This window comes from Colletotrichum abscissum (genome assembly GCF_030869225.1).
Source record: "Colletotrichum abscissum strain IMI 504890 chromosome Unknown Scaffold_12.1, whole genome shotgun sequence".
NCBI classification, from domain to species: domain Eukaryota; kingdom Fungi; phylum Ascomycota; class Sordariomycetes; order Glomerellales; family Glomerellaceae; genus Colletotrichum; species Colletotrichum abscissum.
In genome coordinates this window covers 965,555-992,585 of record NW_026850010.1, presented here as the reverse complement: position 1 = coordinate 992,585, position 27,031 = coordinate 965,555, and the positions used below count along the sequence as shown (strand labels likewise).

Here is a 27,031-nt window from a genome sequence, read left to right as displayed (position 1 = left end):
TGTTGTCCATTATCTTCACTGTTCATATTGGGGGCTAACCGAGTCACTGTGGATGCTCACTTGGCCAATTACCGGCACCACACTAACATTCCCGGGCAATCACACTCAATTATTGTTGCACACAAAGTGGACTCTTGGATGGAAGAAGTCAACGGAAGCTGGGGAAGGCTCTGGGATGTTGCTTTCTCTTGTGAGCTCCAGGAACCAACACAACAGGCCAAGACCTGACTGACTACCTATGGAGAGGAACACAGAGAAGGAAACGGCCAGAAATACCTTCATCAGACTTTTCGTCATAATAACGATCTACACAAATACTCATGAAGGCGCAATGGCAGATAGTAATCACAACTTCAATTCCCATTTTTTGAGACTCTAAACTTGTTGAGGGTCTACATAATCCAACAAACCAGGACGCCTCTACCTTTACCCGCCCGCATTGACGTAAAGTGCTAGGATACAGGTTGTCTTTCCTCCAAATTACCACTTTATGCGGCGTTCTCGTACTTCTGCTCGTGGACGGCAATAGCTCTGTCATGCAACGGGTCAGCAAACTGACTTGGCCAGTTCATTTTCACTGGGGAACTGGGGAGAGGGGGGCGTCTTGTGACTCACCTGCCACTGGGGTCCGTCTGCTTGGACCATGTGGGGGTCCAGCGCATGACAGTCGAGGCGCAATGCGGCGGGAAGTGCTCGTCGAACATGAGGCGGTACCAGTATCTGTCAAATCGTGTGTTAGCGGCGCCTGATCTTTCGCACCAACAGAAGGGGGATAAATATTGGACGATGCTTACGCTTCCTTGGTGTCCGGAATGTCGCTGCCCCACTCCGGCTTGGGGTTCTTCATCATCTCATCGGTAACGTGGAGCTCGGCGGTGTCCTTGAGGCCGTCGATCCATCCGTATCCGACACCGTCGGAGAACTGCTCCTTTTGTCTCCACAGAATGTTGTCCGGGAGGTACGGCTCGGCGCCGGGCTCGTCAGAGGTGTCGAACGCCTTACGGAGGATGTACTTCTCCATCTTCTCCTTGGTGATCATCTTCTCTGAGGGGTCGATGTTCATGCAGGCCTCAAGGAACTACAGGAAATAAAAAGTCAGCGAAGCCGAGATATCATCGGGATTTGCACTCTACTCACCTCCTTGTCCAAGAAGGGCACACGCGCCTCAAGACCCCAAGCGGATGTGGACTTGTTAGCGCGCAGGCAGTCGGCAAGGTGCAGGTTCTTGACACGGCGAACAGTTTCCTCGTGGAACGCCTTCTTGTCGGGAGCGGCGTGGAAGTAAAGGTAACCACCAAAGATCTCATCACTTCCCTCACCACTGAGAACCATCTTGATGCCCATGGCCTTGATCTTACGGGAAAGGAGGTACATCGGTGTGGAGGCACGGATAGTGGTGACATCGTAGGTCTCGAGGTGGTAGATGACGTCGGACAGAGCGTTAAGACCATCCTCGATGGTAAAGGTCATGACATGGTGCTTGGTGCCGAGGAACTTGGCGACCTCGAGGGCAGCCTTGTTGTCGGGCGATCCAGGGAGACCGATGGAGAAGGAGTTGAGCTGAGGAAGATATGTGACTGTTGACAGCTTGTTGTCGTCGTCGATACCAACCATGCCATCGCCAGTGTCGGGGTTCTCCGTCATGGGGAGCGCACCACCGTTGGCCTCAAGGGCCGCCTGCTTCAACCGCAGAGTCTCTCTTTGGGCAATGGCCGCGACCAAACTGGAATCCAGACCACCGGACAACAGGACACCGTAGGGCACCTCAGCCATGAGTCTCTTTCTGACCGACTTCTCGAGCTTCTCGCGGATCAACTTGAGGTCGAGCGGGGTCTCGGGGACCTTTGCGGCGTCCCACCAGGTAGGCTCGAAGTATCTTGTGGTCTTGCCGGTGGCAGAGTCGTAGATGTGACCAGGCGGGAAGGCCTCAACCTTGTCGCAGACGCTGTGCAGGCACTTCAGCTCGGAAGCAAAGTACACCGCATCAGGCTCTTTTGAGGACCAGCCGTAGTAGAGGGTGGTGATGCCGATGGGGTCGCGGGCGGCGATTGTGCGGTCCTGCTTCTTATCGTACAAGACAAAGGAGAACATGCCGTCGAGGTGCTTCGGGGCATCGAGGCCATACTCCATATACTGTGATACGTTAGATATCCATGTCTACTATTGTGGGTATCAGGTCGCGGGGTGATCTTGACTCACCAGAGGGATGACGACCTCGCAATCGGAACCGGTCTTGAAGTGGTATTTGTGCTTGAGGGACTTGCGGATCAGACGGTGGTTGTAGATTTCACCGTTGACGGCAAGGACGATGCTCTCATCCTCGTTGGTAAGGGGCTGGGCGCCGGATTCTGTGAGGGTGGTTAGCCGTGGAAATCGTGGCCAGGTATTGAGGGTGGACATACCGACGCCGACGATGCTAAGACGCTCATGGCACAGAACTGCGATTGATGGTCAATTGATGGAATACCAATCGTCGAGATCAAGTTCAACGTACTCGTCTTGTTGGAAATAACGCTCCCGCCTAAGCGAGGAAGTTTTGTCAGTTGTCTGCTTGGTTGGTGCCGAAGTAGCGCATCGCGGTGACTCAGAACTCACTCCAATCGGGGCCACGGTGACGGATGCTGCGAACTGGGGGTCAATTGATGCGCCTTGCAGATGGACGATGGAAAACTTACGCCTTTGCCAGCTTCAAAGCCGTAGGCTTGAACTTTTGGACGTCGGGGTGACTGCGCGCGCACACGGTCAGTCGCATTCTCCAGAGGCATCATGGCGGGGTTAATTTTTTTTGGGAGGGGAGCTCGCGGTGCCCCTCCATCCGCGCCGAAGTAGGGACGATCTCGCAGTTGGGCTTACCGGTGACAAGCGAAAATGCCACACATGATTGCAGTCTCTCGAAGCTACGGCAGTGTGTTTGTGTATGTGTATGGGATGAACTTTGCAACTCAAGAAAAGGTCGAAGAGGCGAAAGACGTGTCCCGGGAGAATAAATACGGAGCAAGAGGTGGGAGCAACCGGGTGAAGGGGTGGGAGTGAAAGAATTATGACTCTTCCTGCGCTTCACCCAGTTTTTTATTTTATCGTTATTTGTTTATGACATTAGTTACCCTTTCCATTTGCCGCAACGGCCCCAGAGAGTACCTACTTGGAAGCATTGGACCGCGCTTCTGATACAATGACATCCCCCCCTAGCACCTGGCTCATCCGACAAAAAGCCCAGCCCTGACACCCGGAACTTTACCAAGCTTGGGTTGTCGGAGGCCGTAGCCGGTGCTTCGATAAGGGTCAGAAACGTCAGGGCCGTCTACAACTCTGTGCCAAAGTATCCCCAAGGGGTGTCAGAGTGTGCCAAAATTGCAGGTCCGCTGCGACGGAACCACAGTGACTGGCTGCATCTGCACGATACGCTAATCTGCTGCGCTGCGCTAGTGTAACATAGCTGGTCCCCTGGGCCGATCTCGGCTCTCGCACCCATTGGCGGACTGACCAGTCAGAGTTCACCAGTCTCCCAATTACCTAACCTTGCCGACTGATAAGAAACTGCATCGTGCCCAGCCACCAACGAGAACGCAGACAACGAGTCGGTGTGGTTCTGCCGTTTGCTGTTTGCTGCTTGCTGTTAATCTGTTTTTCCGCGACAGCCTACATATGGTGCCACGGAGACGCCTTCTATCTGCGAAGCTGCAGTTCTTAACGCTGCCGGGCATACTTACCTCACTTTGCTCGGGATGAAGTCTTTGACTGGCGGGAAAACGAGGCTTTCGGGAGCCCGTGTCTTTCACCGTTTGGTAATACGCCCGCTCCCATTGAGTCCTGACTCTTCCAACCCCCGACTTACTCGTCACCAGTGTCAGGGTTCCGGGTCTCATGCCAAGCAAGCTATTGTGGAGGCGCGCTTCTCCGACACAACAGCCCGGCGGCATTGGTTCCGGTGGAATATCCACAGCCGGCGGCTTTCGACGGGTAATAAAATGAGACTCCCACCACGGTCTGGTGGGGTTTGGAATCACCGCCAAAAGAGTCATCATTACCTACCTGCGTGCCAGGCTCGTGTAGTCGATTCGCATAGCACGTCTGTTCGTCTTTCCAAGCACTCAATTGATGCATCTCACACGCAAATATCCTATTCAATAGATCAACAGCTGGGGTGTGGGTTGAAGGCCCCCCTGTTTGCTTCCCTCACAATATCATTATTGCATTGTCATATGACATATCGAAAGCAGAGAAGCAGACCGTATGGTATTCCCGTAACTCCGAAGTCCTGCCTATTGGCATGACGCTGTGATCTCGTAAATCTATTCACACATAGCTGCCTTTGCTCCTAAGGCGCCGGGTTTTCTCTCACAACACGCTTGATGCGCTTCTCGTATTCCGTCTTGTCCTTCTTGAAGAGACTGTAGGCCTCAGCCTGAGCGGGCGACTCGGGGTTGGGATCGTCGAGCAGGTTCTGAATGCCGAGCAGGATCTGCTTCACCGTGATGGCAGGCTTCCACGCCTCCTCCTCGTTCAGGATCGACAGGCAAACAGTGCCGGAGGGGTAGACATTGGGGTGGAACAGCGGAGGGACAAATTTGCCTGAGAAACTTCTGTCAGTTTACTGTATAGTTGCAAGCTTAGGGTTGTTTTCAACTCACACTTGGGTGGCTTCGTTGGGTACTCTTTTTTGCGCAGAATTGTCAGTAACTGGCTTTCACTCCACTGTCATTTCTCTAGGTAACATACCTTCGGGGAATGTAATTGTCAACTTGAACAGGCCGCCCTCCCAAATCGTCTTCTCCTTGCCAGGAATACCGCACTCCCAGACTTTCAGGTCGAGGGTTCCAGTCGCCGCATTACGCTGAGGCTTCGCGAAGAAACCAAAGGGGTGGTCCTTGCGCCACTGCTTGCTGCAGCACAGCCAGATCAGTTAGGCATTGGTCGTAGGATCGGGGTAGCTGAACAACATACCGCTCCTCTTGAAGTCTGTTCTGGCAAAGCGACATCGTGGAGAAGTGTGATCGTTGCTTAGAGTGTATGTGTCCGAAGTCGCGTGCGACGTCTGGCTCGCGTGTCGCAAAGGTTGCGGTTGTGCACAATCGGGACGATTCAACCTTCGTATCGGGCCGTAGTCGAGGGATCGAGGCGTTCGGATGGCGGAGATGTCGTAGAACGGTCACGCCAGTCGATGTAGAAGAGAAAAGTGGTAAGGCTGGGGGATTCCGAAGATAGTTCGGTGTGTAAAGGCAAAGCCGCAGCGAGTGGAAGTCGTCAACGAGTTACCTAAGGTAAGGCACCTCGCACTTGCCTCACTGAATGCGCCGCGTTGGAAGGCGGAAGATTTTCGGGGTAAGGGTACGTACCGATTCCGATCGACCAACGGAAGGAAGGTGTGAGACCTGGTAAACGTGAGATGCCGCGGTACCTTCCGCAGGAGCTCAGGGCAGTTGGGACTCCTGGAGGGGGGCGGCTGGGGCGCGAGGCGGAACATCAGGTCGCCCAATGGACAAATGGGAGAAAGGACCCCGCCCTATACCGCGTTAGTCCAGCGGCGCGGGGTGCTGGGAATCTGACGTGGGGCTAATGGACCTGCCCAGATGCAAGACAACCCAGGAGCTTCAGGCCGATTCCTCGGCTTTCATCTGACAGTCCATCTTTCTGCACGTACAAAGGTCATAATCCCAGCCCGGTGCGACTGTCAATCTTGACCCAACCTTTTGGAGGCTGTCCATCACCTGCAGCGCCCCGAGGCTCCGGTTCCTGTCGCCTCTATACCAATGCGCACTGCAAGTTACCTTTGTCAAGACTGAACCCAAGCGCCTTTGATTTACTGCAGCACGCATCGTGTTTGGGAATCGCATCTTGAGGCACTCTGAAAAGATGGAGAAGGATGGTAGCGCAGCCGGCGCCGGCAATGCCGAGGCGAAACCCGTGGTACCGCCAGTGGAAGAGACGAAGCCTACAACTGTCGTTGAGGATGTTCCTGACCCCGATGAAGACGACTTGGACGACTTGGATGGTGCGCCTGCCATAGGGAACCCTCTGCGGCCTTTTGGAATATACTGACTCTGCTAGACATGCTCGATGACTTTGCTGCCGTGAATGTGGAACCGAAGAAAACAGCACAACCTGCTGCGTCAGCTGCGAGAACCACCGCGGCTGGGCCAGGTAGACCCGCGACAGCTGTGGAAGATGATTCTGAGGATAAGACACTGGAAGAGATGCTATCTTCCGACGATTTCGCTAAGCAGCTCCAAGCCGGCATGGCTGACCTGATTGGAGAATTTGAGAAGAATGTGGGAGACTTCCACTGCCAGCCGACTCAGATACGATTGCTAACCATTCACCATAGCCCGAGATGCAAGCGCAATTCGACAACGTGTTTAAGCAGATTAGTGAAGCTGCGGCAGGAACGGAAAACCTTGCCGAAGGCACGACCGGAGCAAAAGCGCCGACACCGCTAGCATCAGCCTCATCTTCAAGCAAAGTTCCCGTTTCCGACCCCATTGCCGACGGTTCCTTCCAGGAGACTATCAAGAAGACCATGGAACGCATGCAAGCATCAGGACAACAGGCGACTGCAGCGGCGGCAGAGTCATCTACCGAAGATTTCCTCGCAGAGATGATGAAGCAGCTCGGAGAGGGCAACCTCGAAGGCGGCGGTGGCAACGAGGAGGAGTTCTCAAAGATGCTCATGGGCATGATGGAGCAGCTCACTAACAAAGAAATCCTGTACGAGCCTATGAAGGAGCTCAACGACAAGTTTCCCGAGTGGTTAGCAAAGAACAAGGAAAAGACGCCAGCAGAGGATCTCAAGCGGTACGAGGAGCAACAAGCGCTAGTCAAGGAGATCGTGGCCAAGTTCGAGGAGAAGACGTACGCCGATTCCAACGCGGCGGACAGAGAGTACATTGTGGACAGGATGCAAAAGGTTGGAACCTCTCCAAATTTGGATCTTCACGCGCTAACAGGAGACAGATGCAAGCTGCTGGCTCACCTCCGTCTGATTTGGTCGGTGATATGCCATCAGCGCAAGAAGCTTTCAGTGCAGACGAGGGCTGTAATCCCCAATAATCGGACATTCCAATGGAAGTCCCGTCAAATATGTTCCTACACAACCGGTGCCTTGTCCCGTGAGCTTGCATACACACAGTAGCCATTCGTGGCATATTCCGACCGCTGTTTAATGCCAGACGCCAAATAGCAACCCCCAGACCCCGAAAGCCAAATAGTCTCGTATAAACGCCGCAAAGCAAATAGACCAGCCGTAATCAACACCATGTTTTCATGACATGTCCATATCTTGCGAGGACGCGTCTGGCTGACTGCTTTCCTGTGATACCAAATTCATGAATAACGAGTCGTAATCCTCGTCGTCTGACAGGCCGTATGAATCTGACTGCATCATTTGCGAGGAGCCAGTCTCGGGCTGCACATCAGATGACTGGTCGTAGGAGAGTAATAACGCATCGAGCTCGTCCTGCTCCTCCTGGGCGATGGCATCAACCATCATATCGTCAGTGTTATCAGGGATCCGTTGCGCGCGATCTTGGAGAACAGCTGCCGCGTCTTCGATATCCGCTTCGGAAAACACCGCGTTGCCTTCAATTTGCTTGGCATAATGCCGTTGCCTCATGTCGCGATCCCAGTCAGACTTGAGAAGCTGTCGGATACGTCAGTAGGCCGTATCACAGTCAGTAGCAAAACCTTCACGTACAGTGCCTTCCATGTCCCGCCGCTGGTATTGACGATCATCCGCGCGCTGCCTCACGTTTTGGAGGAACAGCTTCCGCCTGCTCTCCTGCGCTTCTTCGCGTTTCCGAACTATCGGGTTCGGTTTCGTAGCTCTTGATGCGTATTTGAACTTTGGTTGAGGGATAGGCGAGGATTGTGTGTGGCGTACGGTGTTGTCATTGATGGGCGAGAGGGGTGATGACGCGCGAATGGGCGATGAAGAAAGAGGCGATGGGACCGTGGGCCTGAAATCCCACGTCCGGTCGCTGAAGATGGGTACGGGTCCGGCGACGGAGAACATTTCGGAGCTTTGGCTGACGTCTGATGTCTTGTTCTGTTGCATAGAGTTGATATCGCGATCGAATGAATGATGCTTGAGTGCAAAGATTAGTGTTGGTTGTTGGATGTGCTATCCCAATGTGCCGAAGTCTGGAGCTGAGGCTGTAGTTGCAGTTGTCGCCTCTGGCAGGTTGCTTAATTGAATCACGGCGCGGGAAGGTGTCATTGAACGCGACCTGAACGCGGTTGAACTAAAGATGTTTTGCGCCACAACACATGTGGCTTGGAGCGGTGACACGTGAAATCCACTTTTGGAGAGTCCCTTGCCGGTCCAGTGACGGATCATACAGAAACAGTTAATTACGGTTTTCTGGGCTGGACCTCTGTCCCGGCGGTTTCCGAACGGGCCCCGAGGTAAGGATAAACGTGGCGCTCGACGAATGAAAGCGACCGTCAAGAGCGCCACCGTTCCCCTAGACCCCAACGATATGGCAGGCGCAGGCCCAGGGCCAGAAAGATAGAGGCAGAGAAAAAAAAAGTCCAGAAGAGTTGACTGACGACATGACATTCGACTAATTAGCTCTGGACCGCCCCCAAAGCGACTCGATCCCTTGAAAACCGACTCCACTATCTGTAGCGACTGTTGGGAAAGTCCATATCGAGACACGCCTCTTTGCATGCAAAAGCAAACACGGAATCCCAACATAAACTCGTAGAATGAGCATCGGCGCAGACAGTTCTCCTGTTTGTCTTATCGTCGGCGGCAGTCGGCCAGAGTCCAGATGAAAGCCTTCACCGCCTTCTCGCTCCCATTGCGCCGGCTTGCCACTCGACGGCCATGGACATGCTCCAACTGTCGTGGAGGCCCGTTGGCGCAACAGTCCAGCCGGACACAACAGCAACAACAGCAACGATTTAGCAACACCGCACGCGGGTTCTCTTCCACGACCACGAAGACCGCGATCAACCGGGCTACACCGAGGACTGGCGGTGGTAAGAAGGGTGGTCGCGTGTGGCTTCTTGCTTCAGGCGGTGGCGTTGCGACAGCAGGTGTCCTTGCGCTGGGCGACGACATCAAGTACGGCTACGATGCGGCAGAGCGAGCAGGCCGTGTTGCGGCTGCGCTCGCAGTATGCATTAATGAGTAAGGAGAATATTCCTCAAAGAAGTACACCCTCGGAGTGGTCTTTGCTAATACAATTGCAGCTACCGAACGACTCTCAACCAGAAAGAAACGATTGACGACCCCGAATTAGCCAACAAAATTTTGAAAGACTGTCACCAGCGATGCGCCGATCGAACACTAAAGGTCTTGGAGAAAAACGGCGGGATCTTCATCAAGTTGGGCCAGCACCTTGTGAGAGTCCCCCTATTCTTATACTTCTTGTAGTTCTGGAAGCTAATACACCATCAAGAGTGCGATGAACTACCTCCTACCGCAAGAGTGGACAAACACCTTCATCCCACTACAAGACAAGTGCCCCGTATCGTCCTTCGAGTCAATTGAGGAAATGTTCCGCAAGGATACTGGAAAAGAGCTCTGGGACTACTTCTCCGAATTCTCAAACGAACCGATTGGTGCTGCATCTCTCGCTCAAGTACACACCGCTACAGTGAAGGACACCGGAATGCCTGTGGCTGTCAAAGTACAGCACCCAGGACTTGGCCAGTGGTCTCAACTCGACCTTGCCTTGACACGTTTCACGTTCTCTACGCTCAAGCGCTTCTTCCCGGAATACGATTTGGAATGGCTCTCCAAAGAGATGGATATCTCGCTGCCGAAGGAATTGGACTTCAGAGAAGAAGAGCATAACGCTAATCGTACGAGGGAACATTTCGCCAAGCTGCCTGAGCACCCCCTCGTCGTTCCTGGTGTTCTCTGGTCGAAGGAGCGCATTCTGGTCATGGAGCGGGTATCAGGACACCGGTTAGACGACCTCGAGTACCTTGACGCCAACGGTATTGACCGAGACGAGGTTTCGGCCTGTCTCGCTCGCGTTTTCAACGAAATGATCTTTGGCCACGATGCACCCTTGCACTGCGATCCCCACGGCGGCAACCTGGCCATTCGGAAGAACGAGTCCAGGCGCGGCCTCCGAGGCGGGCACAACTTTGACATCATTCTCTACGACCACGGCCTTTACCGCGAAATCCCCCGCGACCTGCAGCGCTCCTACGCCAAGATGTGGCTCGCTGTCATTGACGGCGACATGAAGCGCATGCGCAAGTATGCCAAGGAGGTGGCCAACATCAACGACGAGCAGTTCCCCCTTTTCGCCTCCGCCATCACAGGCCGCGACTGGAGCGTCCTCAACAGCGAGGGCTCCGTCTTGCAGACACGCACCGACGACGAGAAGAAGGAGATGGGCGACGCACTGCAGGAAGGCCTCATTGTCGATCTCGTCCAGCTCCTCGGCCAGGTCCCGCGCATCATCCTCCTCATCCTCAAGACCAACGACCTCACCCGCAGTCTGGATGAGAACCTGCACACCCGCCAGGGTCCCATCCGCTCCTTCATGATCCTCGCTCGGTACTGCACGCGGACCGTCTTTGAGGAGCAGCTCGAGGACCTGAAGCAACGGGGATCGCTGCTGTGGCCGCCGAATACCTTCCGCCTCATGTCCGCGTGGATCGGCTTCTTGAGGGTGGAGCTCAAGCTTGGAGCCTTTGAGTTGTATTTGAGCGCCAAGAGGGCGTTTGGGTTCAAAGGCGTTGAGTTTGCGGCTCCGGGCATGTGATTGTATTAGATACCTGCACATATGTAGAGCTATAGACTTGTAATTTGACCATTAGATGAATGTACTAGATAACACTTTTCATGCCTTTTCGCTACCCAAGCCTTGCTGTTTTAATCCGTGAGTCTAGATTGTTCTGCGACTAGTCCACCTGCCGCAATAATTCCTAAGCAAGAAGACAGACGGGAGATACCAATCGGTATTATATATACATATCCTTGCCCAAAAAAACACCTGAGTCGCGGTCTAAAGCTAAAAGGACTTCATTTAAGGCCGTAACGCATGAGTATACTCGCATCGGTACACACTGTTACAGTGAACAAAAATAAACTAACATCTTTAACTAGGTACCTACAAGACTGGTCTGGACAAAGCCACACCACCATCAGAAAAACATACCGGTTTAGTTATAGTATACCATTTCAGGAGTACAATGAAATGGGCGGGATGAGGTAATGATTTTACTAAGCAACTCAATGAGTACCTATTGTGATGCAAGGCGAATTTGGTGAGCCCAACGTTGGATATCATATAAAGCAACTGTGAATGTACTGGCCACACGATTAGTATTATGGTTGCGATTAAACATGTCACTGTGAGTTTTTGACATGGAAGAGATTATTGAGTTTGACAGTGTTCTCATTATCGCCTGCATGCGCCAGACTAATTGACTAAGATACAACGCTTGACTCTTTCATATTCGCTAGCCAGCTCCATCCCAAGCGATAAGGTGGGTATCGGTTCATAAACATCATTTACATGTTGTCAAGACGCTCCTTGGCGGACTCCTTGGCCTCATCGGAGACGTTGGGGTTCTTCAGGGTACTGGGATTGACATGTTACCAACAGTCCGGAGTACTAGCATGGGGAAGAATACTCACGCCTTGAGGCCACCGGCAACATTGCCAGGGTTCTTCTCCTCATTGTCGCCAGACTTGGGGACATCGCCGCCGTTGAACTCGTTCTCGAGGATCTTCTTGGAGTTCTGCTTGGACTCCTCAGACGTGTTGGGGTTGTTGATGTTGGCCTTGTGGCCGCCGGCGATCTGAGCTTCGGTAGGCATGTTGAAGGTTGGTGATTGTTGATTGAAGTTGGGAAACTTGGTGGTTTGCTGTTAAGCTATTGGTAGATGATGAGATTGTTTGATTGCTTGTTGTTGTGATGATGAGAAGAGAGAAGATATGTTCCAGAGGTGTCGGATTACCTCCTTCTTATACATCTTCTGGACTCATCGAGATGGAATCTTGTGACCTAGTCGAGCTCGAGCTGCAGGAAACAAACACACCCAAACAAAGCAAGGCTTCAGTTCAATCCCCTGACCGCCATCAGAGCTTGTGGTGCTATCCCCATGAATTGGAGCGGGCAGCTTCGACGTAATTCATGTCATCATCGAATCTACCCCTCATGTACATAGCCTTTTCACTTCGACATTGGTAAACTGCCCACGGTACCCAAGTAATCAAATACGGAACTTGTGAAAAGATACATCTTCCTCCAACCCCCTTTGCATAAGGGAAAGAAGCAAGACGTGGAATCAACTCATCCGAGCTACGGCAAGGCTACCGGGCCAACGACCGAGCGGTCTGAACTGTATGGACCTAGTGCCGGAAGCTCCCTCGTACTCGAGTGACATTTCCCCCTTTCGATCATTGATGAGGAATAGTCATGACGTCCTTGGTTTTCCTTCTAGTAGTATGTTCATAGAAGAAGAACATCGTCCCAGCAGACTGAGCGAGATCGAGATGATCTAGGTCGGTGCGTCGTGGCTTGAATGGTGTTGCATGTTCCTTATTCCGCTACGCCCAAGCGGTCGTACTTTGCGTGCCTGGAAGGGGGTTTTAGACATGACTTTCCGTAAAGAGGCACACGTTGTGAAAGGGGGCCGGCGCCGGGGCGAAAGTTGTGGGGGAGGGGCGGGAAGAAAGATGATAGACCGGTCTAAGAACAAACTACTGACTGTGACACGGTGACAGCCTCAAGGTCGCTGCTTCGTGTGGTTAACATGGTTGGTGGTATTGGTTAAGGAAACAGCAGTGCCAGCCCTACAATCCCCTACGACGTTACACTTTACAATTAACGGGAGACGCGGGGGTGGGGGAGAGCAAAGGGACGTACGACACTAGGGGAATTCGGTTCATGCCTGTCCCTCCGCCCCTCCCATTTAGGTATTCTTCCGGTCGTTGAGGAGGGATGAAGTCAGATCGATCGATGATGCTAGTGGGAAAACGGCATAGCAAGGGGAAGGAAGCGTAGCAAACACTCCGGGCAGAGGTTCTTTGAGGAAGTGATCAGGCGGGTGTTCGAGATGCAGCGGCTCTTTGCAGGAGCTTGGAGCTTGGGTAACCTCAAAGCGAACCAATCTGGAGCCGCTCTTTGCTTGATCGAGGCTCAAACCACCATGCTAGGTACGGCGGGAAGCATGTAGGTAGATCGATCTCATTTAGGCTGCGCTTCTCGGCCGCCCAACCTTGTCGTCATGACCAAATACTATCGTCATTAATTGAACGGAAGAAGAAAGGAAGACTTAATGCTCGATGCACTATTACGACTAGGTATCTGATTCCCAGCGGCAGCACTTCAGTCAATTGGCATCGATTGGACCTTGTTATGAAAATGCCGATACCAATTGAGTGCATTGGCTCGTTGAACTTCATCCAGACGAAGTTCGCCGTGGCCTAACCCGGTGACGAGGACAAGAATGAGATGAAATGCTGATTTCATGGGCATCTGACACCGCCAAAGAATAAATCCGATTGTCAAACCCCCGCCAAAACAGGCAAAGTGAGATCGAAATCTGACATGGTAATCTGGGAGAGGAATGCAAGGTACCGCCCCAAGTCCAAAGCTTGCTCAGATCCAGCCCTCAAGTAGGTATTAGCCCGAAGCAAATAGCATCAAAGACCGCTTCTAGACCGTGCAAGGGGCCGAGATGTGCGGGGGGGCTGTGGCCTGTGGGGAAAGCTGATGTTGTGCTCATCTTGCGTGAGTCTGTCTGCGTTTGCAAAAGTCGTGCGTTTTAGACAATCCCACCATCACAAAGCTTCGCCTGTTCGCTAAGAGCATTACGGCGTGGTGCCGCTAGGCTGGCTATGCGGCTGCGAACTAGGGCCAGGAGGTGATGATTCATCGGCTTTGTTTGGTGATGTCAATGACTGGTCGAGCAAGGCCGGGCCAAGACGCAAATATGCATATTGCGGAGAGCACAGACTCCCCACGGCAGGAGCTTCTTGTCCGGAGGGAATGAGGGGAGATGCAATGATCTTCGCGTAATGATCGTTACGGGAAGGAAAATGTAAGAAAATGTGAGATGCGGGTGGATTCATAGATATGTAGAACCGCGGAGCCCCTCCATCACGCTCATCGCTTTGCCCTACTTATCTTCCCTCATACTCTCCCCCCGTCCCCCCCCCCCCCCCCATTGATAGACGCTTGTCAGTCATGTTGGGCTGTGGGTCACTCGTTTCCAAAAAAAAAACCAACCCGTTTCAATAAGTTTGATGTGCTAGTGCATTCAGCCAGCCATAGGGGATATCAGGGTCTCGTCGGTGTTGACTTGACACCAATCATTCGACTTCTGACCATGCGCCGCTTGGCAACACGAAATATTTAACTGCCCGGCATTTGAGTAAATCTCAAGAGTCATGATATTCCACGTCCTCTACCGATGCTGCTCGTGTGACCGGCGCATCAGCCGTAGGATGAGATCCATTGTTTTGCATACGTGTAAAGGACCATCGTGGTCCCAGCAGCGAATGAGACGAGGATGGAGATACGTGCTTCTCCTGACTTAGTCCTAGGCCGGGTCATGTCGCCCACAACCCGCTTTCTGCGGGGGGCTACTCAGTTTCCGACTAATGCATCGCGTCTGTTTCCGAGTGAGACAATTCGGTCTGGCGTGAGAGTTCTAGCTTTCTAGCCGTTTTTATACAGAGTAGGACAACCCTATCAAGCTCAAGTTCGTGTTGCCAAAAGTCCCCGAGCTGTCTAGGATCATGACTAGATCATTGAATAGCTGGAGGAAGAAGTTAGCCATTGTAGCAAGCCAGACGGTTCTGTTTCTGCAGTATCGTGAGAGGCCTCTTCACCGTTTTCACGAGACGGCTATTCTCGGTGACAATGCATCTTTCAGGTGAAGTCATTGGAAGCGTAAGTGTTGTCCGCGCCAAAAAAAAAAAAGCATCGAACGAAGTCGGTGAGGTCAGCCGCTCGGCTAGTGCCGCCGCGGTGCCCATGTCAGATCGGACTTACCGTCCAATCACCACTCCCAGCGCGGCTGTCAAGGAAGAACGTACCCACCCTGCCGCGTGGCTGAGCTGAGGCTTCGCTCGGGCCCCTGCCCATCCCCAATCCGACTACACACCATCTCGTCCCAATTCCCCGTCCTCCGGACCGTCGGCATCCCATCGCAAACCAAACCAAACGAAACCCTCCTGCCCGTCAATTCTCACAATCAACCTTCAATAGAGCCTCAGCTGATGTAACCACACCTCACTCCAAATATCGAAACGAGGCTGAGAATCGAAACACCACATCCGCACGCACACAACACACACATCACTGCCGGGCTGCCCACCCGTCCTCCTTCAGAATGACATCACCGGACGCCCCCGAATCCCAGCCTGCAGCCATCAACTATGTCGCCGGCTTCCTCCTTGTCGGCCTGGCGTGGGGCTTCACGACCCCGTTTATCCGCCGCGCCGCAAAGGACCACAATCCGCCCCCGCACCCGGTCCTCGACACCGACGCCGTCAAGAACAGCTGGCTCCGGAGCCGGGTGTACGGCGCCTTCTTCGGCGTCATCGACCTGTTGCGGAACCCGCGGTATGCCGTGCCGCTGTTGATTAACTTGACCGGAAGTGTTTGGTTCTTCCTACTCATTGGGCAAGCTGGTGAGTACCTTCATTTGCCTCCCCCTCCCCTTCATTCAAGCGCAATTCCTTCTGGAGTGAGGTAGAGATAGTGAGAGAGAAGAGTCTTGTGAATGACGGAGAATGTGCTAGAATTGAGTTTGACGGTCCCCATCGTCAACACCTTGGCGTTCCTCTTCACTGTCATTGGAGACTGGTGGGTTGAGAAGAAGGTCATTAGTCGAGGTAAGTGCGGACGTTCCAAAGATGAGGAAACCCTCTTCGATTGGTCACGATGGCTAAATGTGCTGCAGAAACCTTGGTCGGCATGGTGTTGTCTCTTTCAGGCATAGCGTTATGCGTGCACAGCAAAACGAAGTATTGATTCTGAACCTCTATGGTTTTTGGGGGCCGCTTTTTTCCGAGAAGAGATAAGGTGCATGCATGAAATCTGCGTATACCGCTGTCTCGCTCGAGGTGCATAATGCAAGATGTGGTGTTTGGCATTCTCGATCCATGTAGAATATGTGTAATAAATATATACAGTAGAAGCGAACAACGTGCCTGCGCCAGGCAGCTTCAGTCATCTAAACTTCTACCGTTCGCCTCTTCTCTCCTATCACCATAACCTTCTTCTCTGTAGTCGTTGGGTCTGCCTGGACCTTCTTCCTGTTCAAGCGCGTCCGGCCCGCCCATGAAAAGCTAGTAATAATGCATTCCGCCGAAGAAAGAAGAGAAAGAAAGGAAAGAAAAAAACATGATCGAAACGCTCGCTTCGTAAATGGTATCCTCCATGCGCCGTTTATGTCAAAGATCCGTCGTTCCCGATGCCGTCAGAAGAAACATTACTTTTTGGTCTTGGGTCATCGAACATCCTCAGTCGTTTCAACTTCGTGAGTCTTCGTCTCATGGATACCATGACGGAGAGCCTTCACGGTCGACGTGCGCGGAGCCAGCGCTGCACAGCTCGTTGACTTGGGTCCTCAGCCGTCCAGCGGCCCATTGCGGCATCTGATGCCTGCAGTTCGTTGTAGATCGCCTCGTCGGTGAAGGTAGCGAGCTCCTAGAGTCATCGTGTTAGTCCAAGCCGCTCAACCAGTCTCAGCACTCTCGGTATATCCCGAACTTACAGCTCTTAGCTGTTGATCACACGCTCTCAGATGCGATTGGTTTCTCGAGTTCGGTCGAGCGCCCTGCAGAATGCCATCCCTGTTGGTAACCCATCGCTGCGCAGCAGCCTGTCGTAGGTAGATCTTTTGACACTCGTGTCTTCTGGAGAACGCGTCAAGCAAGCATCTGCAATATCAAAGTCAGCTTGCCTGCCGAAGGATCGGCCAGAATGATGTTTCCTACTGCCTCAGCTCCGCCTTCTCCTGCTCAAGGGTCCCGCCACTTGCTTGTGGAACGCTGGTGTCGGCGGCGCAGTTGAGAATGTGCTGCCCGTCGAGAGAGCATTGGCGCAAAGCCGCCCAGCCTTCTGTGTAGTAGTCTTCCATGTTGCTGGGGTCTGTGGGTGCTGCTGCGATGTAGTATTGTAAAGTACGAAAATCGGAGAGCACTTCGGCAACTCTCGTCGTTCGATAGTCATTCACTAACAAGAATATTAGACACAAACGCATCACGAGAGCCAATGCCATCCGGAACACATCGTATGGATGGACTTTGACGTATTGCAACTTACATCCGTCCATTATGATAGTACGTAGGGTAGATTAGTACTCTTAGTAATCAAAGGAAATCTGATATGAAGGAAATAAGTCGAGTGAATAGAAAGTAGATAGAAAGATTAGTGCCAGATTAACGAATGAGAGGCTGTTACTTCCGAGGACCATGAAACACTGGATGGAGCATGATGATCGACATCAAACTTGAACGCCACGCTGTTTTCCTTTTGTATGTTCTGGACGGCCTCCAAAGGACACGAGAAATCAACCGCGAAGGTTTACGGAGCGTAGTCCGAATCAAGGTCAAGCCTGGCTCCCGTCAGGAACCATGAACCAGAACCCATGCCCGGGTCCTTCGAGCGGAGGGAGCCCCATAGGGATGCATGAGATCATTGAGAGGGTTGTGTCCAATGAACCCTTGGTTCATCTGTCCGAACATCCACGGCCCCCCCAGTTCGCTGATAGGGCTAGCTGACGAATCGGAAAATACACGCCGGGGTACTGGCAGTTGGGATGGCTTTGCAAGCTCAAAGCTAGACGGAGACCCTAGCCAAGCTGGTGGCATACCCCCGGTTCCCGGCAAGATGATGCGATAGAGACACTTCTCTGGATATCGTGGAGGGCCAGGAGGCCTTGGAATGATGCCAACTTGCGTCCTGAAAGCCTGTAAGACCACGTTCCAGCCCTGGACGGCTATCAAAATTGACGATAGTCTGGTGTGTAAGGTGGGCAGGTCAGCATGCGGGATCATGGCTGCGGCCACTCAACATGGGCCGGACAAGGCTGCATGGGATGTGAGACCTGGGCCGGGAAGAGGGTGGGAAGATCTGGGACGGTGGGATGGAACGAGCACATGGTCTTCGTCGGCAGGCAGCCGGGGGGGGGGGGGGGCCAAGATGGGATGACGGAGGAAAAAAACCACAAAAAACCGACGAGCCTCCATCGAGTCCATCAAAAGCGAGTCTTTTCTCCGGTAGAACGGACAGGTCGGTGACAGGGATGCGGAATAAGGTAAGGCTGGTGGATCTTCAGCTGCATCCACACTAGACTTGGCGGCCGGAAGGGGAAATGGGCTGGAGCTTTGCATGCAGTGCTGCTCCACAGCTTCGTGGCTTGACGGGGATAATGACCAATTAAACGTCGAAACTGTGACGTTTGCCCACGGCTGGCACGTTTGGCACGTTTTATTCCAGCTGAACCAGTATCGTAGGACCGTCACCCGCATTAGGCCCCCGTCCCCGTTCCCCTTTGCGACCTAGCAGAAGGCTGACTGGGAGACTCGGGAGGTGTGTTCCTTCCGGCACTCATTTGCTGTGAAAAGGACTGGTCGGGAGCTTTTGGGGGCTGATATCTCCAGCTCTGACTCGGGACGCCATCTTCCTAGAGAACCGTCATCCATGTCTCGGCCTCGTGAACTCTGCAGCCCCCAATAAAGGAAACATGGCCTTGCATTTGCACAGCATTTCTGACTTCGGGTCGCTGAGCAATCAGGAGCTCTCAATGGACCAACCTGCAATTATTAATGTCCTTAATCATCTGCAATTTTTGCTTTTTTGGAGAAGTCGACTCACTTAATACCACTGGCCGCCCTATGAGACCGTTTCACGACACCTTGACAGCCTCATGGGAGTATCCGGCGCCCGTTATTTGATAATGCTCCCACAGTTTGACCGGGCCATATGAGTGCTCATATTTTCTCCTGTCTCATATCCCCTCGTCAAGGTAATGTCCGGCGCAAACTCCGTGAGTCACGGTATCCGCTGGCCTCGGGCAAGCCATGACTTTCCCAGCATGCCTACTCGATCAGCACTCAGCCAAGCCACAAATTGCAGCACGAACGCTTTCGTATCGATAGCTGTTGGATTGATAATGGCAGTATCTTCCAAATGTCTTGATCTATAGTGGTTGGTAGGCTCGCTAGTAGTACAATCGTGTGCGGGGATCTCGGTTCGTGGGGCTTTAAACTTGATTCTCATCTGTAATATCCCGCAAACTTCATGCGTGATCTGGCCTGTCAACGCATCAGTGTCACTTTGGACTGAGCATCCGCCGCACCAACCATTCCCAGCTTCCACCGGCCGGAATGTGTTTCTTCCACCTCAGTCCTTCTCCGCAATCGCCTGTAACCGTTCGTCGATCTCATCTTCGGTCAGGATGCGGAAGCCGGGATCGGTGCCCTCCTTGCCGTCGGCACGAGGTCCTCCAACAATGCCGATTTCGATCTCGCCCTTCTTAAAGTCCATGCTCAGGACAGTGCTGAGCGTCGTGATAGCGAGCTCAACAACTTCCGTCCAGTCACCAGGGGCGTGCTCCTTGTTGCGCAGCTTCTTCTCCAGGTGGTTGAGAGCCTCCTGCTGCTTGGGTCCGGCGGCAGTACCCTTGTAGCCAATGTAGTAACCGGCGGGATCGCACTTGAACAGCTGAGGACCGAACTCAGAGTCCAAAGAGATGAGCGTCGTCGCAACACCGTACGGGCGCATGTAGGCCTATACCACTCGTCAGTTCCTGTTCTCACCGCCACCTCGAAGTTTGCATTCTGCTCACTCTTTGTGTGTAGACCTGGCTGATGTTGGCCAGCCTCTTTGCCAGGGCATCGGCGGGCATTTCATAGCCGTACTTGTAGCGGAACTCTGCTGCCTCGCCCTGGGCACGCTGGGAGAAGGCGCGGGCATCGGCGATGGAGCCCGTGATCACGCATCCGACAGATGGAGAAAGCTGGAAGAGATGGGAGACGGAGGCGGGGTCGATGAGTTTATCCTTGTACCTGGGTCAGTTCCTCTCCCTCTACGGGCAACTCAGCTGATTCTCGACCTACAGGGACCTTCTTCTGAGACAGGACAACGGCGCAGTCCTTGCCTCTGACGCCTATCGACATAATGTTGGCGGCTGTGATTGCCTTGAAGGCATATTCTATTCGGCATCGGTTCGTTAGTCCCATCGACTATTTCCAGCCCAGGTCGTTTCGAGCCCCGCATGACGGCATCACCACAGGGAGGGGCAATCGGTTCGTAGGGAAGGAGACTGCACATACCGACTTGGTACAATCTTCCCTGCTCGGAGAAGATCGTAATGTGTCGGTCGTAAGCTGAGCCACCTGAGTGAGGGAAGACATGTTAGCTATGGTGGGCTTTCACAAGTGTTGGGGCCAGCTATCGTAGGACGGACGCACCCGACATCTTGGCGGTATTGCTGTGGTTGTATTGATCAAATTAAGTCGAAGAAAATCGTGGTCGGTCGTCAGTAGCTTGAAAGAGTCGTTGAAGGGTGGAAGGTCGAGGTGGGTGTCGTCAATGAAGTCGGGGTTGAGCTCTAGCGGAGCTCTTGGATGCCGACGCGTTTGCAGGAGCTTGCCTGGAGCAGAGGCAACGACAGCGGCGGGAAGCTCCCGGCCTGGGCTAGAAGGCTGAGTGGATGCCTTGCAACCGGGCTCATTCTGTAAGGCAACAACTCTCCCACGACGCAAAGCTTACATAAGGCTGCTCCGACGGCTGCTCACCACAGCACGTGCTGAGACCAATACTGAAGCGGCACTCTCCAGTACGTACACCAATTGACTAGGGAGCAGCGGGGCACCCCTGTCCAGTGGGAACGACAACGCATCTCTGCTGCCAAAATTTTGGCTGGGCAGTATTCAGAGCCAGAGAAAAAAAAAGTATTGGGACCATTCCCAATACTCTCTTTTCAAGTGTCAAGCACCATCCATTGCGCCCAATAGGACTGCGGTATACGAGGCCACAGCATTCCAATCGAATAAGCCAATCGCACGTGAAAACATCGAAGCGGCCCAATTCTGCATTTGTTGCTTGTCTCGTCAGGCCAAACGCGCAGAAACGCAAATTCCGATCCAGCAGCGGCCCGAGGAAGCAGCAGCAGCAGCACCCCTCCCTTCAGAGGAAATCTGATAGACAAAGCCGGTGACAGCAAAGAGCAAAAAAAAAAAAAAGAGGGTGTGCCCGCTGCCCGTCATGTCCTCCGCACCAAACGTCCCGGCCTGGAAGCGATTGGGCCTCAAGCTCAAGCAGCCCGCATCCGGCGCAGAGATTGGCGGCCCTGCTCCTGCCGAGGGATCGAAGCCCAACGGGCAACAACACCACGACCGGGACGCCAGCGGTCCCGTCGTCAACGCCGCCTACGCCTCGCCGGCCGCCGCCGCCGCCGCCAAAAGGAAACGTCTCGATCAGCCTACTCCTCCCCCTGCGTACAACTCCAACTCCCCCTTCAAAAGGACCCGCACCGACGGCGACAGCAATGCAACTCCGACCCTGAGGAAGCAAAAGTCCGTGACCTTTGCCGACGACGTCAAGAAGACCACCACCGCCGTCGACCCCAAGAAGAACAAGAAGAAGAGCAACAAGCCGGCCAAGCCAGCGACCCAGCAGCCGACTGCCGATATCAAGCCCTCCCTTGAGTACCTCAGGACGTGGAAGTCCGCCCGCCAGTCGTGGAAGTTTAACAAGAACCACCAAACGATCCTGATGAAGCGGGTATTCCACGCCGATGCGATCCCGTCGAGCGATATTGGCACCTTTTACGAGTACATCCAAGACCTCAAGGGCTTCACCCGGTCGAGGCTGCGGGAGACGGCGGCGGAAGTCAAGAAGGAGGACGCCGAGAAGGGCAAGGCTGCCTTCCCAGTAGGCACGCCGGACATGGACTCGAAGCAGTCAGAGTACGAAAAGGTACTGGCTGGCCTCATGCAGCTCGGCAATGGCGCTGGCTCCAAGAGAAAGCGCTTCGACGAGGCCGGCTTCGTGTCCAAGTCTACAGACGTCGCCATTACCCAGAGGGTCATCAAGCGCATGCGTGCCGAGACGATATTGGAGGAGCTTTCTGACAGCGAGGATAGCGATGCCATGACCATTGATACCGAGGAGACTGCACCTCCTCCCCAGGCGGCTGCGTCTCAGGAGGATGAGTCTGCTGACAAGCGGGTCAAGCTCAACGATGGCACAACGAAGGAAAAGGCACCCCGCCGTCGCAAGAGACGTACCAACGTTGACGAGTCGAGCTCTGAGGAATCGTCTGATTCAGACTCTTCGGACTCGGACAGCGACAGCGATTCCGAGGACGAGTCGGACAACGCGAGTGAAGTACAGCGCCAGGCTGCCCAGCGTGAAGCCGAGACTTCGAGTGAATCTTCCTCGTCGTCGGAAGAGGAGGACGACAGCAGCGAGGATGATAGCGAGGAAGAGGAGGAGGCCCCCAAGAAGCGGACGGGGTCGAAGAAATAGTGACACTATTTAATTGTCTGTCCCAGTACACCACCTCGATGTCAGGATATAGAGGATGTTATGTCTATTGATTTCATTAGGAGCAGACTGAGTCTCCATCAAAGGAATACCCACGAGTTTCTATCTCCACTCAAGAGGAATACAACCTAGTGAACCCAGCCTTGGGCGGCTGCAACCAGTTTCTCTCGTCATACTTGTTCCCCTCTCCCTCAATGACGTGGAACGTGTAAATAATGCGCCCCTTCTGACTCAAGTTCTTCTCGCTCTTGTGCAGCAAGTTACCGTGAATCAACACCAAGTCCCCAGCCTTGACCTCCCCGGGCACATACTTGCCCTCCCCAGCCTTCTCCTCCTCGCTCGCCTTCTCGGCGCCGTACACATCGCCAGGCGGGAACCGCGGGCCCTCATTGTCCACCATCTCCGTCCCCGCGTTCCCGGCCTTGCGCACGAGCCGGCTCGACACGGGCGCCCAGCGGTGCGAACCGGGGAGGAAAGAAAGACACCCGTTCTCGAGCGTCGCGTCCTCGAGGGCGTACCAGAAGCCCACGGCGGACGGCGGATCCGTGTACAAAAAGGTAGAGTCCTGGTGCGGGGGCACGGCGCCGCCAATCTCGGGTTGCTTGCAGATGATCATGCTCTGCAGGCACCGCGGGTCCCGGAACCCGAGGCTGCGGGCCACGGCGGCCGGCTTACCGCGGACGGGGCCGCTCCCAGCACCGCCGGTAGCAGAAGACGCGGGGTCAGAGATGGCGGCAAAGGGCGGGGAGAGGACGTGCAGGTAGTGGCCAATCTTATTGATGGCACGGGCTTTGGGTTTCACGAGGTTGCCCTCGTCGTCAAAGGCATCCTCCTCGAAGAAGAAGCGGACCTTGTCGCCCGAGGAGAGAAAGTAGTCGTCGCCGACGTGGTCCGCCTTCTCGCCGGTGGAGAAGCGCGTCATGGGGTGATCGGCGAGGGAGAAGTTGTCCAGCAGGGAGTGGGTCTCGGCGAGGAGGCCGGAGACCGTCTCCGGGGATAGGGCGCCGGGGATGATGAGGTAGCCGTCGCGGTGGAAAGATTCGAGTTGCTCCGGGGTGAGACCCTCGTCTTGTGCGGGGACGGTCATGGTGATGAGTCGTGTATAGGGTGATAAGAAAGCGGGGTCAAGCTCGGATCCAGAGATTTGAGAAGACTGAGACTGTTCTGTTGTTTCTGAGCGGGAAATGCTTGAGAGAAGCCAGTTGTATCCTGTGAGATTTGACAAACTCGCATGGGCTCATTTAAGTTTCGCAGTGGCGCACCGTTTGATATTGGGCGGGAGAGATGGGTATGTGGATGCGGGGATGCGGCGGGTCCCGAATACATTAGCCCGCGCTTATCAACATCGCCTCACTGCGTCACTTTTAGACATTCGGCACAACTTTGCAGTCCAGTAGAAGGTAAAAGTCGTGTATTCTGTGTTGTATACCTAGATTATATGGCGCATATACCAGATGCACCACTCTCGTCACATCATCTCAAGCCGCTTCAAATTTTCAAGTATGAAAACTCCTTCATCATGTAAGCTAATGGGAAGAAAATAAGATAAAACACATGCACCCCCTTGAAGGCAAATGAAGACGCCGGTTTTCTGTATGCGCGACGATTCGAAAGCTGATTCTAAACCCAGTCTTGGATTGTTGGACATGCCGATTACGGCATGGGGTCGTTGAGGAACTCGTAGCCCTCCTCTGGCGGAAGCACAAAGGCGGAAATGGCCAATCCAGCGGCACACAGAATCGAAATTGAAGCGCTCACGGTACACAAGATCCAGGAGGAGTCCAGCCCCCAGCCAGGAACCTGGAACTGCTCGTCGTTGTCGTAAAGATATGCCTGTGAGGAAGGTCACGATATTTAGCATTGCTCTCGTGCCCGGCGCATTCAGCAGGCCACTTACCACGATGCCCATCAACGTGAACTCGATGGCCGCAACAAACACTAGAAGCCCGCCAAGAACTGTCCAGCCTGTTTCACGCTTGTACTTGCCGCCGCCCATAATGACAAGGAACGTGACGATGGACGCCAGATGCAGAATAGTCGAGAAGGAGGCAAGGAAGCCGACAGAGCGCCACATGGAACAGAAATAACGTTCGCCATTTGCACACAGCTCCTCGGTCGGAAACACCTGGCAAGGTTCGTCGAACCCAGTGGAACAAGATCGATGGAGACCGATGTGTTTTGAGTATTCCTTGCCCTCGGCGGTCGTCACGGTGTAGGTGACCCAGTGGGGGAGCGTAATAGACGCAATAATCATCGCCGTCGCTAGAACGTAAAAGTCAGCATCGTCCGCAATATTTCCACCACATTCTTGGAAGCATTTGTTATCGTTTCTCCCCTCCGTTCTGCTGTAGCTGTGTGTCGTCGCAGGCCTCCGAACTGAGGTGCGCTCACAAAAACAGCGATGACGATGCTGGGTGGATCCCTCTGCTTTGGGTTCTGGGAGGGCGGGCGCAAGGCAAAGATGCAACTTACCAGCGACAAAGGCCACGAGGGCGGCGCTGTAGACGGAGACTCGTGTCATCTTTGCGAATCGACAGCTGTATAAAAACAGACCACTGTAGAGTGTAGCAAGGTCGTTGTTGTCTTCTTTTCCCTCCTTTCTGCCTGGGAAGAAAAGAAGATGGGTGAGGCAAGAATTGCAGATGGCCAAATTGCCTTGGAAGGAACAACTGGATCTGGGATGGGAAAGCTGGGGGGGTTGTCTACCAGCGATTGGTGGTGGCCAGACCGGTCGTCGTTATGACGCTACTTGCCTGATTCGGGAAACCGTGGGCAAGGACGCGCGAGGTGTGGTGGGCTTGCAACACCGGTTACGTAGGTAAGATACATCTGTCACCATACACTATGGTGTAAATCAAAGGTACCTTTCCGCGACAGCAGGAGAACAGCTACAGGCAGTTGCAGCTAAGAGTTGCAGCGAACATGCATGTCACGGGGCACCTGCCACACCATCCCGCTCTCGTCTCTCTCTCCCATCCCATCTTGCGATGCTTCACTGCCACTGCCTGCCGCTCGCTGCTGCGGCCGTCACCTCTCATCTCATAGATCACCAACTGCCCCCTCTCCACTACTGCAACCGCCGTGTTTCTGACCAGCAAAGATTCCACTGACTGGGTGCCATCGCTGGCTCAGTGTTGACCCGAAATTGTTAGTGATGGACAAAGCACCATCTCATCTTGTTTTCCCTCACCTTAGCGACACCTTGGTCTTCACCGCTCGATCCTGCACGGATCGCTGTCTGATGGAAGCTCAAGCTATCACTCTAAGGTGCGGTCCAGCTTCGTCGCAGCCTACCCTCTCTCCCACCAGCAACTCCGGGAAGAACACGCTGTCAGGAAGACGAATGCGCCCGTGAGTCATTATCCAGATATCGTTGGATTCAAGAGTTCATAAGACATATTCCGGACGACGAAATTGAGGCAATGTGTCCTTCTTATTCGACTGCCTAAACCAACCAGGCCTGCCGTGCTAACCGCCTGCGAAACCCCAGCTCTGTCAGACAGTCAGACAGCCAGACAGTCAGACATCTGGATCGTGGGGGTTGGGGAGTAACAAACAATAAGACCGTTATCTGTACCCGCTCTCGAAGTCATGCATGTCCAATCTGCAAAACCGACTCCTAGCACCAGAAAAGAACCAATGCATTCGCTGGTTGACATGAAATTGGAACTACTGCGAAGTCGGCCCCGGACTTACCCATCTACCGTCTTTCCATCAGCTCAAGCCCAGCCTCAAAGAATAATTCACCCTGCTCCCACCACAACGAAGCCCTGCCCATAAGCTGCCTTGGCATGATACGAATACGCCTGCCTAGCTTGTCTGCTTGTGCAAGCACCAGAGATTGAGTCTACGCCAGATCGCCGATCGTCGTCGAATGCCAGACACCCGAGAACTCAAATCAGATTATCAACCCCCTTTGTCAACACCGCTTGTCCCCATCGGAAATTCTACGAAATGGTGCAGGTTATCGATACTGTGGAAATGAAGCCTTTCCTGTTTCCGGTACCTATATCTGTGGACAGCACGAGTTGCCAGCCGTTATCACAGCCTCCACGTGCTGGCGTGTCCTGTTGGCCGCTGACCTTACCTCGGTGAGTCCGTATGTGTTCGGGCCACACGATATCTCCGGCTTACTAGCCCGGGGTGCATTTCGAAGGTGCCCGTGCCGCGGGGAAGCATGGGCACTGAGGCTCAGGGCCACGATGACAGCCGCGCCAAGCTGCATAATCGCAAGGAATTAGGCATTGTGAAAGCGACTACAATGAGCGGCAATCCTTTGATCTGCGCTCCTTGGGGCTCTAGAACTGACTCAAGGTGCTCTTTATCAAATATTCTTACAACACAGCATGATATCCGCAAGTTGCAACCCCCAAGATACCCAAGGCGGCATGGTTCGTCCGGGATCAACTTTCACTGGCGATGCGCAGACCTGATGCTGCTCTATGGTTGGCTCTGGAGTCATTTGCACCAGTGATCACCGTTATACTAATCCTCAACTCCCGCACACTCAGATTTAGAGAACCGTGTTGCTTATGGGCACCTTGATTGGC

General features: G+C 53.7%; 13 protein-coding genes across 13 annotated transcripts; 4 read left to right on the top strand and 9 right to left on the bottom strand.

The window, feature by feature from the left end:
* Positions 1-488: 488 nt before the first annotated feature.
* Positions 489-2,879, bottom strand: CABS01_06059 (asparagine synthase; the record flags this gene model as incomplete). Its single annotated transcript, XM_060539426.1, has 10 exons — positions 489-531; positions 616-720; positions 795-1,078; positions 1,138-2,133; positions 2,200-2,348; positions 2,403-2,438; positions 2,495-2,521; positions 2,596-2,621; positions 2,676-2,726; positions 2,854-2,879. 10 exons carry the CDS (start codon positions 2,877-2,879, stop codon positions 489-491), a joined length of 1,743 nt encoding a protein of 580 aa, XP_060404821.1.
* A 1,439-nt stretch (positions 2,880-4,318) lies between these two features.
* On the bottom strand, positions 4,319-4,979 carry CABS01_06058 (SUMO-conjugating enzyme ubc9; the record flags this gene model as incomplete). The annotated part of the gene is made up of 4 exons (XM_060539425.1): positions 4,319-4,572; positions 4,632-4,655; positions 4,720-4,883; positions 4,945-4,979. The coding sequence occupies 4 exons, from the start codon at positions 4,977-4,979 to the stop codon at positions 4,319-4,321; spliced, it is 477 nt and encodes a 158-aa protein (XP_060404820.1).
* An 874-nt stretch (positions 4,980-5,853) lies between these two features.
* On the top strand, positions 5,854-7,047 carry CABS01_06057 (Pex19 protein family; the record flags this gene model as incomplete). Its single annotated transcript, XM_060539424.1, has 4 exons — positions 5,854-5,992; positions 6,049-6,269; positions 6,326-6,904; positions 6,952-7,047. The coding sequence occupies 4 exons, from the start codon at positions 5,854-5,856 to the stop codon at positions 7,045-7,047; spliced, it is 1,035 nt and encodes a 344-aa protein (XP_060404819.1).
* A 211-nt stretch (positions 7,048-7,258) lies between these two features.
* Positions 7,259-8,050, bottom strand: CABS01_06056 (uncharacterized protein; the record flags this gene model as incomplete). Its single annotated transcript, XM_060539423.1, has 2 exons — positions 7,259-7,636; positions 7,691-8,050. The coding sequence occupies 2 exons, from the start codon at positions 8,048-8,050 to the stop codon at positions 7,259-7,261; spliced, it is 738 nt and encodes a 245-aa protein (XP_060404818.1).
* A 718-nt stretch (positions 8,051-8,768) lies between these two features.
* CABS01_06055 (ABC1 family protein) lies at positions 8,769-10,724 on the top strand (the record flags this gene model as incomplete). Its single annotated transcript, XM_060539422.1, has 3 exons — positions 8,769-9,130; positions 9,193-9,343; positions 9,402-10,724. 3 exons carry the CDS (start codon positions 8,769-8,771, stop codon positions 10,722-10,724), a joined length of 1,836 nt encoding a protein of 611 aa, XP_060404817.1.
* A 752-nt stretch (positions 10,725-11,476) lies between these two features.
* Positions 11,477-11,784, bottom strand: CABS01_06054 (conidiation protein 6; the record flags this gene model as incomplete). Its single annotated transcript, XM_060539421.1, has 2 exons — positions 11,477-11,546; positions 11,603-11,784. The coding sequence occupies 2 exons, from the start codon at positions 11,782-11,784 to the stop codon at positions 11,477-11,479; spliced, it is 252 nt and encodes an 83-aa protein (XP_060404816.1).
* Positions 11,785-15,309: 3,525 nt separating this feature from the next.
* CABS01_06053 (uncharacterized protein) lies at positions 15,310-15,953 on the top strand (the record flags this gene model as incomplete). Its single annotated transcript, XM_060539420.1, has 3 exons — positions 15,310-15,610; positions 15,722-15,814; positions 15,883-15,953. The coding sequence occupies 3 exons, from the start codon at positions 15,310-15,312 to the stop codon at positions 15,951-15,953; spliced, it is 465 nt and encodes a 154-aa protein (XP_060404815.1).
* Positions 15,954-16,499: 546 nt separating this feature from the next.
* Positions 16,500-17,259, bottom strand: CABS01_06052 (uncharacterized protein; the record flags this gene model as incomplete). The annotated part of the gene is made up of 4 exons (XM_060539419.1): positions 16,500-16,631; positions 16,699-16,864; positions 16,922-17,159; positions 17,250-17,259. 4 exons carry the CDS (start codon positions 17,257-17,259, stop codon positions 16,500-16,502), a joined length of 546 nt encoding a protein of 181 aa, XP_060404814.1.
* Positions 17,260-19,331: 2,072 nt separating this feature from the next.
* CABS01_06051 (proteasome A-type and B-type) lies at positions 19,332-20,408 on the bottom strand (the record flags this gene model as incomplete). Its single annotated transcript, XM_060539418.1, has 5 exons — positions 19,332-19,718; positions 19,777-19,989; positions 20,048-20,142; positions 20,264-20,326; positions 20,402-20,408. 5 exons carry the CDS (start codon positions 20,406-20,408, stop codon positions 19,332-19,334), a joined length of 765 nt encoding a protein of 254 aa, XP_060404813.1.
* Positions 20,409-21,197: 789 nt separating this feature from the next.
* Positions 21,198-22,463, top strand: CABS01_06050 (uncharacterized protein; the record flags this gene model as incomplete). The annotated part of the gene is made up of 1 exon (XM_060539417.1): positions 21,198-22,463. The coding sequence occupies one exon, from the start codon at positions 21,198-21,200 to the stop codon at positions 22,461-22,463; it is 1,266 nt and encodes a 421-aa protein (XP_060404812.1).
* Positions 22,464-22,593: 130 nt separating this feature from the next.
* Positions 22,594-23,568, bottom strand: CABS01_06049 (phytanoyl-CoA dioxygenase; the record flags this gene model as incomplete). The annotated part of the gene is made up of 1 exon (XM_060539416.1): positions 22,594-23,568. The coding sequence occupies one exon, from the start codon at positions 23,566-23,568 to the stop codon at positions 22,594-22,596; it is 975 nt and encodes a 324-aa protein (XP_060404811.1).
* A 566-nt stretch (positions 23,569-24,134) lies between these two features.
* On the bottom strand, positions 24,135-25,002 carry CABS01_06048 (uncharacterized protein; the record flags this gene model as incomplete). The annotated part of the gene is made up of 3 exons (XM_060539415.1): positions 24,135-24,314; positions 24,379-24,743; positions 24,954-25,002. The coding sequence occupies 3 exons, from the start codon at positions 25,000-25,002 to the stop codon at positions 24,135-24,137; spliced, it is 594 nt and encodes a 197-aa protein (XP_060404810.1).
* A 1,426-nt stretch (positions 25,003-26,428) lies between these two features.
* Positions 26,429-26,599, bottom strand: CABS01_06047 (uncharacterized protein; the record flags this gene model as incomplete). Its single annotated transcript, XM_060539414.1, has 1 exon — positions 26,429-26,599. A coding segment is annotated over one exon (171 nt), but the record flags the coding sequence as incomplete, so codon positions are not given.
* Positions 26,600-27,031: the final 432 nt, after the last annotated feature.